This window comes from Amblyomma americanum, chromosome 1 (genome assembly GCF_052857255.1).
Source record: "Amblyomma americanum isolate KBUSLIRL-KWMA chromosome 1, ASM5285725v1, whole genome shotgun sequence".
In the NCBI taxonomy this organism is placed as follows: Eukaryota; Metazoa; Arthropoda; class Arachnida; order Ixodida; family Ixodidae; genus Amblyomma; species Amblyomma americanum.
The window spans coordinates 112,587,898-112,599,009 of NC_135497.1; the positions used below are offsets into that span (position 1 = coordinate 112,587,898).

The 11,112-nt window shown below is 45.9% G+C and overlaps 1 protein-coding gene across 1 annotated transcript in view; it reads left to right on the forward strand.

Moving 5' to 3' along the window:
* Positions 1-6,516, forward strand: part of LOC144113475 (uncharacterized) — a 29,686-nt gene extending 23,170 nt beyond the window's left edge. Inside the window, exons 2-3 of the mRNA XM_077646565.1 lie at positions 1,519-1,605; positions 2,753-6,516. Coding sequence (XP_077502691.1) covers positions 1,519-1,605; positions 2,753-3,268 — 603 coding nt within the window. The 3' untranslated portion in view covers positions 3,269-6,516. The remainder of the gene's footprint in view (positions 1-1,518; positions 1,606-2,752) is intronic.
* Positions 6,517-11,112: the final 4,596 nt, after the last annotated feature.

Consider the following 11,112-nt stretch of genomic DNA (forward strand, 5'->3'; position numbering starts at 1 on the left):
GGAACTCCGAATCAGTAGCCGAGCGCCCTAACCACTGAGCCACCGCGGCGGGTGGATCGTTTAATAATAATAATAATAATAATAATAATAATAATAATAATAATAATAATAATAATAATAATAATAATAATAATAATAATAATAATAATAATAATAATAATTGGTTTTGGGGGAAAGGAAATGGCGCAGTATCTGCCTCATATATCGTTGGACACCTGAACCGCGCCGTAAGGGAAAGGGGTAAAGGAGGGAGCGAGAGAAGAAAGGAAGAAAGAGGTGCCGTAGTGGAGGGCTCCGGAATAATTTCGACCACCTGGAGATATTTAACGTGCACTGACATCGCACAGCACACGGGCGCCTTAGCGTTTTGCCTCCATAAAAACGCAGCCGCCGCGGTCGGGTTCGAGCCCGGGAACTCCGAATCAGTAGCCGAGCGCCCTAACCACTGAGCCACCGCGGCGGGTGGATCGTTTAATAATAATAATAATAATAATAATAATAATAATAATAATAATAATAATAATAATAATAATAATAATAATAATAATAATAATAATAATTGGTTTTGGGGGAAAGGAAATGGCGCAGTATCTGTCTCATATATCGTTGGACACCTGAACCGCGCTGTAAGGGAAGGGATAAGGGAGGGAGTGAAAGAAGAAAGGAAGAAAGGGGTGCCGTAGTGGAGGGCTCCGGAATAATTTCGACCACCTGGGGATCTTTAACGTGCACTGACATCGCGCAGCACACGGGCGCCTTAGCGTTTTTCCTCCATAAAAACGCAGCCGCCGCGGTCGGGTTCTAACCCGGGAACTCCGGATCAGTAGTCGAGCGCCCTAACCACTGAGCCACCGCGGCGGGTCCAAGGATCGAAATGCTTCTTTACGCTAAGCAGTGTAAAGCTATACCTATACAAGGCGTTGTGACTGCCTTTTTTTCGATTGTTGCCAAAAAAGGGTGCACCGCAAAGTTGGTTTGTTCCTTTATATTCCCTTTTAACGACTTAAGTTGAAAGCGCATATTCTTCTGAAAAGTCTTGGCATTGAAACAAACTCCATAGTAATGAAATTAGTCTAACTCATGAACAGTCATCGCAGCACACGCGCACAGAGCGCACCCTTTGTTCGCTAGGTTTATTTTCACGTTAGCGAAACTTTCAGATGTTAATTAAATCTATCCGAATGTTTTGTGGTGCCACTTGTTCGGTAGTGTAGTTGCAAGAAGAGCATGCTTCTGTTCCGGTGCCATCATTTTACTACGCATTTACTGCTCTAGCCTGAATTTAGACGGCGGACTGTACGCTGGAAACGCCGCCACTGTTGAAAGATGCGATACTCAAGGCTTCCGCAGTGTCAACGCACACAGCATGACTGTGAGTTTAGTATAAAATGTCATCTGACCAGGAGCCAATGCAAGGGCAATCTCGGGCACTATTTTGTAATGTTGGTTGCAGAAAGGTGAGCGCAGCATTCACTTTGCAGAGGATGAAGTGAAACCTTGAAATCGGTGCAATTACAGCTGCTCGTGATGCTTGGGACGCTTGCCGTGGTGAATGCTGGCGTTCCGCTGCTGGGTGGTGAAAGCACACAGCACAGAGCTCAAGACGTGAGTACACGCATTTTTTTTTCTTCGCTCAAACGTGACTCGCTTCCTTTTCAACGGCGTGCACGAAATGAGGCGTACGTGATCGCGTGCTCAGCGCGGCGTCCCGGCCAGGCTAAAAAGCGGGTTTGGGAACGTGCCGCATGTATACAAAGACATCTGAAGTTCGCGCTTAGCAGTCGGCTGTTCTCGCATGGCCAAGCCGCAGAAAGCAGCGACGTATTCAAGTTCGTGGTATATAAGCACGGGTTCGTTAACGAGACCATTTGCAGTCTATCTAAACTCTTATCAGCTTGCATGATGCTACATTAGTTAGCATTAATGATGTTATGATTTCATGATGACATTCGCTTTCTTGGGGTATACTGTTTCATGAGTGAACGTACTTACTGATCTTTTGAGTGTTGTGGACTGAAGTCATATATCCTACCCAGCTTTTATCGTCTTCAACAAGCGGAGCTGACAGGCCATGCGAATGCGCCGAGAGGAAAATTTCGGGACAGAATGTTACGCTTATAGGAGGGCAGGGTGCGAGCTTGGAAGCGGCGCATGGATGAGCGCAAATAAGCAGCGGTTCCGCGAGTACCACGGCTGCCCGTCGGCGCTCCGACGTTCACGGCTACAAGAACAATGTCCTGTTCTGTTTTAACGGCGTTAGCTATACGTGACTCGGGTGATTTAGGAGAGAGGCATCATGCACGTGACTCGCAGTGCTTTTGTGACTACCAATGTGTAAACGACAGACCTCTTCCTTCCTTTAGGATACTCGAAAACAGCAGGTCCTAACTACTGTTCCTGTCCTCATGCTGCAGTTTACAGCTTTACTTTAGAAGGATGGGAAGTTCTGAGTGCATCACAAGAAAGCCTTGGCACTCGAAGCAGACATACGTGTTGTATCCCAAAAACATGCGTTTTTCAACGTTCCCCGCTTTGAGAGCGTGTTTTCTTGTTCTTTTTTTTTTCTATATTGTTACTGCATGGTTTCCTCGAACAGGTTGCGTACCTCCGGTTTAAAGTAAGAGCATGCATTCCCGTTGTTGACCACCGCATTGCTTTGACAGCCTCTGTATAGTTAGTGACAGACGTGCAGCCTGGTCGCCGCGGCGTGGACTGTGCAGAGCCCTTGACACCAGTTCATGCTTTAACGCAGGACTACGGCAACTACCAGTTCAGCTACGACATCGTCGACCCGCTGGGTGCCACCAATGGCCGCTGGGAGGTGGGAGACGCGTACGGCAACAAGCGGGGCGGCTACACCATCACCGACATCGACGGTCGCCAGCGGCGCGTCGAGTACGTGGCCGACGCGTACGGCTTCCGCGTCATCGTCAACACCAACGAGCCCGGCACGGCGGCCAGCGCGCCGGCCAGCGCCGTCTACAACTCGCCCTACGTGAACGTCATCCGAGGCCTGGCGCTGGCCAGGCCCGTGGTCGCCGCCGCTGCCTCGGCCGCCGTGCCTGTGGCCAGCGTGCACGCGCCCTATGTCAAGCGCGTGCGCAAGGTGTTCAAGGTGCCCGTGCTGCAGGCCCCCGCGGCGGCCGTGCCGCCCGTCGTGCTGGCCGCGCCGCCGCTGGGCGGACAGTACCCGGGATACGCGCCCTCTATCCACGGTCAGTTCGGCAAGCGCATCGGCGCTGCGCGGAACTTCTACAACTACTACTGACACCCGCAAGCCGGCTTTCGGCGCACCCGTAACATCTCCGAGGTGCGCGTGAAAGATGCAAAACGCGCAGAGCTGTCTTTTGAAGCGTCCTGAGACGCCGCGATCGATATCTCTTGCCCTTTGTTTTGTTTTCAGTCTTCAAACCAGCGCCGATGCTCGGCGCAAGCCCACCTATGCTCATCTACTTTTTTTTTTTTCATGGGTTGCCCTTCAAATATGAAACCACTCGCGAAAAAAGAAAGTTCGCACAATCCGGTTAAACTACGTTACAGTACAGTACGCAAGAACGCGGCGAGGGCAGATAGTCGAACTTTGGATTTGAATAAGGCGTATTGTGCGGTCGATTTTCCAAAATTCGCCTATCGGATGTGCAATATGAGGGAATGTTCTTGTGTGAGCTGCGAGAAAATCGTGGTGGCAGGCAACTGGCGATGAATGTCGGTTTACTGAGGTATGGCCTCAGGCGCAGCACTTGAAGGCATTAGGCGGATTTTGAAAAAAAGATTCTTGATATTTTAAAACAATCAGCCACTGCTGCGCACAGAGTAGTTCTGTCCAGGTCGCTGGCGTCTGGAAATCTCGTTGCCTTTTTATGATTTCAAATGGTTTATTTGTGTCAGAGTTGTAGTGCAGCTAAAGAGGTGTTGTGCAGTAGTACTGGAGACCAAATTTAAAAATTCCTCCTGACAACACCTGTTAACACAGACTAAGATTCGATCGCAAGAATTGAACACCTACTTAACGCTCAGCTAGTGACTATAAACCGCAACCATCTTAATGTGCGTGCATTTGATTGGCCACAACAAATGTCTGAAGCATTTGCTTCCGACTGTGAGCAGACAATATAAAACTTGAAAGGCACAAGTCAGAATGAGAGGAAACGTTAAATAACGTCGAACTATTCGAATAGAGGTCTCTTTTCTTCATCTGCGCATTATTAACGGTATCACTAAGAAAACTATTCACCAAATTTACCTCTATCCGCAGTCATCAGTATCCTCAAATGTAGCCGGTTCTTTCGGTGCCTGCACTGCCTGCATTGCATCCTTGAACGTTGAGTATCTTCCTGAAGGTGCTGTTTCTTTTTGCGTGGGCATGATCATGTTCTCTTTCATAACAACACAGCTGCTTTGGTTTTATCTTTTGCTATTAAGAATTAGTGTTGGTTTTTAAGAGACATGCGGATTCAGTGTTGAACCTGACTACAAATACAGCATCCGTTGTCAAGGTTATGTATCGCGCTGAGTAAAAAAAAAAATGGGGGGGGGAGTGTAAAAATGTCATACCTATAGTACTGTAGTACAAAATTCAAGGTTATGTATTTATTCTCCCGGGGAAGAAAAAAAACAAAGGAAAACGTGTCCCAATATGTATATGTAAATTTTCGGTATCCTCTAGCATGTTTGCCGACACTTAACCAATGACTTTCCACATGTTCTCTCAGCACGAACAGTTGTTCTTTCAGTTGCTGTTTCGCATCTTCACGCCATCCGCCATTAAACATCAACCATAACCTTTAATCGGTTAGCAGGTGATGAGCTTTTCTCTATGTGACCTCACGTTATATAGACCGATATGCCTGTCTGTGGTTGTTCGCACCTACAATTTTCTTCTGATGAAGAAACCATAAGATATCTGCCATACAGTATATGTATAGACACTGTACGTGATGGGTGCCTGTTTGCAATACGCTTCTTATCGTGCGTTCAATTATAATGTCGCTTTTGTATAGGCGCGGACATAAGCAAATGGAGCACGCTGTTGCGTTCTAAGTTCAATGACGTCTTTCTTATCGGAAATGAAGAAACGTTGTCCACCAGAAAGCGCACTAGTGTCAACTATACTAGCATGCCTTCTACCCCTGTCCTCTCTCCCTGTCGCTTCCCTTTTTCTTTCCCCTACCTCTGTCCTCCCTGCTCTTTTCAATTCCGCTAGCTGCAGCTTAGGTAGTCCAGGCTTCGACAGCAAGGGCCGCGGAAAACAAAACTGTTTTCCTTCCGCTTTTATTTTTGTTTTTGAATGAAGCACTAAAAGACACCGTATCTGGAAATTTCAATTAGGTAACATGTGAAAAATATTAGAAGGCAATAGCGTGCTCCATTTACAGTCGAACCTCGTTATAACGAAATAATGGATATAACAAAGAAATGTCGATTCCTCTTGGAATATTGGTTAACACGGGCTATAACGAAGCTACAGCTATAACGAAGTAATGGCCAGGCCTCTTCAACTTCGTTACAACGAGATTCAACTGTACTTCTGTCTGCACCTGTACGTCTCGTTCTTTGTGTTGCGTTCCGAAGATTGGCCCCTTCGCCTCTGTGCTTTTTTGTTGTATCTAGTCCGACGCTCAGAGTTATAATGACGTAGCGCTATGCAAATAACCCGCGACTATGCCTCTACGGAAAGACAAACGTCTTCCATTCAGCGACATTAGTATTTGTAAAAGGCAGCCAAGCGGCCGCGATGTGCGTTGACACTCACTTCTGCCCTCCGCCCTCTCTCCATCAACTCTGTATGTAGCTCTGTTGTGAGCACTAATCACAATTTCAGCGAAACGTATTCATGTTTGCAATGGGCTGTAGACATCAGTCTGCAAATGGCTTTCATTACGGTATTATACTCCTTTTCTTTTTGTGTCATTAACTTTAAATGTGCGCGTGTTATGCACTATCTGTTTCAGCGAAAAAGCTCACATTGTCTGTTTGCATGAATAGCACCTCTTTACGCTGCAATCTTCATTCCATTCTCATTTTTCATTTTCTCTTTTGCATTACTTTTCAGCCTGTATTTGTTGCTTAACTGTCCTTCTCTACGTGATGTTTGCTGCTCTGCGTTTAATGTTTTTTGTCCGCCGTACTCAGTCAATGGTCCCTGCATGTGTCTTTGAATGTATTTAATGTGTTTTTCTTGTGCATAGAGAAAGCAGTGACATGCGATTAAGAAGAAAATACGAGATACGCTGTTATTTAGGATGCAGAGTAGTTAATATGAAAAAAAACTAGATGTAGTCTGCGTGTTCTTTCTGGGATAGATAAAAATATCTAACATAAACATCTGTCTCAGACCATTATCATAAGTGTATTACAAAAATCACGGGCACATCAGTGTGAAACGCAGGCAATCTTGACCTCGTTTATCTTCAAATTATGTTATACCTACACTTTCAGTCAGTATAGACAAGTATCATGTCCTAGCTTGGCAGCTAACCTTTCTTTTAGTTTTCGTAAATGCTACTGAGATCTTAGTTTCGTTGACAGCTATCTTAAATGGAAATATGTTATCGCATCCATGAAATGACATAATCTGTAAGAATAAAAACAATATCTGGAAATGCAAGTAAGTAAACGCTTCTGCGTTTCTAACCATTGTAAATTTCTTATTAAAATGCACCTCTTGCGCCGTTACGTTGCACATGCGGGTTGCTGGCTTCCATTTTAAGCGCCATAGCAAGTACAGCTACGTGAATATTTAATAGCGCGCTCGTGGCCACTGATTACACTGATCACAGGTCATATTGAGGGGGCACTTCGTACATGTGATCCTTACATAGTGCGACTTACCCTGTTTTACTTCGCAAGTATACTGCGTATTTTCTGCGCGGAAGTTTAACCTTTGTATTTAGCGCCCGTAGAACCATACCGCTTAACATTACATTCATAAACAAACTATATATCGCGGTTTTAGGAACTCACTTAACGCAACTGCCATTTGAACATTGCTAGTTTATTTTTCATGCGTTTATTATGATCATACTTCGTTTCATCGAGACGCTAATAAAAGGTGAAACAAATGATATAAGAGCAGCGAATCCGTCGTAGCGGGAAGTGTACAGCGAATGTGTAAAATACGTTCAAGTAGGTATACATGTACCCATGAAAGGCTGCTTTCTTGATTAGATTATCTTTGTCGTTTGGTGGTCTGGCGTCTCATTACCATCATCACGTGACCAGCGTCCGCATCAACGTTGGCTGTGCATTCCTTGCCACGGTGATCTCGACCTGTCTCAGATCAAACCTTGTTATCGTTTTTGTACACATTGTTCTTGTGCTTTGTGTGTAGCGATGCCTACAGTTTGGCTTGCATTTCTGTACTCCCTGTGCACCTGCCAAATGAATAAATAATTTCGAGCAGAACAGGTGTGGTGTTCTACTTCGTAAAATTAGCACACAGTCACTGAGGTGATCGCCTTTCATTATTCATTCTTCTTAGGTTTTTGGCTTACTCTTGGCATTACTGCCTATTCTTTCTTCTTCGGTATACTTTTTTTTTTTTTCAGGGAACCATTCACTTTCTTCTTCTTCAGAACAAACTTGTGACTTTAACAGCTGTTAAACCATGACTTTCCTCTTGAAACGAAAAGGCTGGGAGACAAAGCGAGGAAAAATGCTGTAAAAAAGTATGTCCCCCCCCCCCCCCCCTTTTTATAGGGAACCTTGGCCACGCCTATGACATCAAATACCTTTCCAACTGTTTTCAGTGCTTTGTGTGCGACTACAGAGACCTTCACTGCACGGCACTCGTAGCTGTTTTGTGTATCAGAATAAAACGCAAAGTATTTCCCTGCATCTGTATGAAACAGAAATCGCGCCGTCAGGGCAGTAAATGAGAGAGGGTGGGAGGTGGGGGGATGATGGAGTGGAACAGCTCACAGTGAAAGCTCATACGAGTTCCTTCGCATGCATTCCCATGCAAGAAGAGTGAACCGAACTGAGCGAAATAATCGAGGTTACAGCTTTTGTCGATATTCGAACGCGCCGCAGTGGAAGGAAGAAGGCTTTCGTGTTGAGAAATCATTAGCCACACGCATCGTTGTTTCCTTAAACGCTGCTGCTCCTTGCTTTCCACTTTGGTGGTAACTCAACCGTATCGCGCGCGCTTTCTGCACGGAACAGGACAATAAAAACCCGGAACGTCTCTTGTCAGTGTAGAGCCAACGAACTCTGCAGAGCAACCTATCTCTGCACGTAGCCTTTTCTTCTTTTTTTCTTTTTTAGAGAACGGCAAACCAAGACCATCAACGATTCTCGCACGACTAGCTACGCGCTATAGGTTTAGGAACCCATTCTCGCGTTTGTTTTGTCCCACCCGGTGCGTTTCACGGCAGCAAACGCTTTAGAAACAATGGCCGTAAGCAAGAACCGTATTTAGATTTATCAACCCTTGCGAAGCGAAAGCGCGGCGTTACATTTCTTGAGCACCGCGTCTAATGCTTCCGCGTGGGTCGCCGCGGCGACACGTGCTTCGGTAATTTTCCTGCTCGGCGCGCTCTGATCGCCCATTGTACGCGAGACATGGTTTCGAAGTTAACGACGTGTCGGCGAGTTGTTAGCTTGCACCTGCATGAAATGGAAACACCCCCCCCCCCTCCCTGCACCACCCATTCACTGGCATTCGCTTTCTATATTTTACCCTGTGGCGTCTTGTGTGTTCCCCGTTTGATTTCCTTCCTCCTTGAAACTTCGCACGTGCGTCTGGGCAGAAGTTCGCGAATCGAAATAGATTAATCAGGAAGTGTGAATGCCAGACGTCACGCTGCCGAGAGATCACGCCGTTTGTGAAGAGAGCGAGTCGGTCGTGGCTTTATTCAACGGACAGCGGATCAAACGACGAAGATACAACGACGTGCTACGCGCACACGCGTCCAACATCCAGGACATCCGTATTAAAAACCAACCAAGCGTTGCTGGAGTATCGCTACACTGTAAGTTCGTATTGTGCATTCGCATGCAATCCCAACGAGGCGTGACCTCACACCAGGCCACAGAAAACCGTTGGGAAAAAATTATTCTATTTCTTGCACCCCGGCACCATGTATCGTCAGATACAGTTTAAATCTGCAGTGAAGCTCCAAGCACATTCACGACCGCTGCACAGAATTCCTCGACGACAAAAAAAAAAAAACGTCCGTTGTTAAAACTTTTCTTTTTACCAAAATAAGAAGCTAATCCCAAGAAAAAAAAAGATAACCTCTAAAATTTTGATGCCTGGCTTGTCTAATATAGTCAGACATTGAAAAGCTGATTTAGTTTACTGTTGCGACTGGCCAGCGGAGTAATACAGAACGCAGCGGACGGTGGCCCAGTGTTACCAACTGCGGTTTATTTAGGTTGTACCCTACTGCAGCTTGTTTATACTCGTGCTGTTGTAAATACTAATAAACAAAGCAGCCGTCCTAATTATGCATTAAATCCATTCTTTCACCTCTGTGCCTGCAATTACAGTCAACATGTAGATACAATTATTAGGTTAGCCTTCGTCTTTTTTTCGGCACAAGGGGACGTCACTCAACAGTGGAATTAGCGCAATTTTTCGAGTGGAGCAGAACGCTGCCTCGATTGGCCTCTGATGATGGTAAACTAAAATAAAATTTGCATTCGTGAAGGAAGAGAAAGGATGAGACCGTTGCAAACAACAATTTGATTTTTTTTTTGTATTGAAATTTTGGAGATCGGTCGTCTGGCCGACCGCCCTGGACACACTTAACTGGTGGCATAGATGACACAAGGGTACGTATATATTACTCGCGCAAATACTATATCTGGCTTTTCAGGTGCACCTAGATGAACTGGTGTTGTAATTCCCTAGAAAGGCCACAATTATTTCTTTACTTTAGTGAAAGAATGTGAGAGGGCTATTTTGTGAGAATATTTCACTACGGGGAGCACGTGAATCATTGCAGTAGTTCCTCTTCTATGAACAAAGATCTCACAACAAATGCGTGAACCCAGTAGTCATTGCAACGGTGGAGAGCAAAATGCAGTCGAAGTGCAGTGTTTACGTGAGTGGGCCATTAAGATATTTGGATTGTAGATAAGCCGAAGAAATGAAGACACCGATGCACAAAGTGGGCTATGAAGTGAGGCCCCCTGTTGGCCCAATGTGGGTAGCCCATGTGAACCTCAGTGGGACCAATGTGGATTCTGCAACGCGGGCCCTCGTCGGTCCATTGCAGGCTGCGCCCAAACGCCCCAATCGGTCCAATTTGGGACCGATGCAGGTAGTACACATTCGGCCTGCATTGCCTGGTGGGGATAGCCCACCCAGCTCTCCCATCGGTCCTATTTTGTTGAGATGTGGGCCGCCCCTGAGGTTGGACGTTAGGTTTTCATCTCAGTTAGCCCCTCCATAACCGACATGGGACCGATTCGGGTTCTAAAGGGGCAATTCATAAGTGGGCCTGCCCACAAAGTCCCCACAGGGGGCCGATGTGGATACTTTAGGGGCAGATCCAGCCTGAACTGTCACCATTTTACTCTCAAGACAAAATATCATGCCCTAATTATTTTTTAAATGTCAGCCTGACCTAAGCAGCCCACCAAAATTTTATTTTCAAGCACGGGGGCAATATGAGCAATATGGACATTGAGCCCATGTTGCATCTTGTGCAGGCAGGCCACCTTATTGTTGGACATTGTGCGTACAGCCCGTAGTTTTGTTCTATGACGTTTGGAGAGTCTCAGGTATAGGCCAGTGTATCCTGGTAAGTGGACACTGTTATTCCTGCGCATGGTCTGATTACTTTGCACAATTTAGTTGAGTGCGAGAGCCCAAAGCGCTGTATTTTAACGAATCGAGTAAATAAGCTCAGAATTATATTAAAAATTATCTGCAAGAGTAACTTATGAGTGCGTATAATACAAATTACTGAACAGAAAAATGCATGCATAATACGATGGAGGCACGTCGGTCCGTTCAACCGCACTGTAGCCGATGTTGGACCGTCTGCAGCAATGCATCGGCAGACCCATTTAGGCTTGACGCGTTTTTTCTCGTATAGGTCCCGCATTTGTGTAGTATCTGCCCAGAAGACCCAGACAAGGGGCCGATGTTGGCAGCTTGTG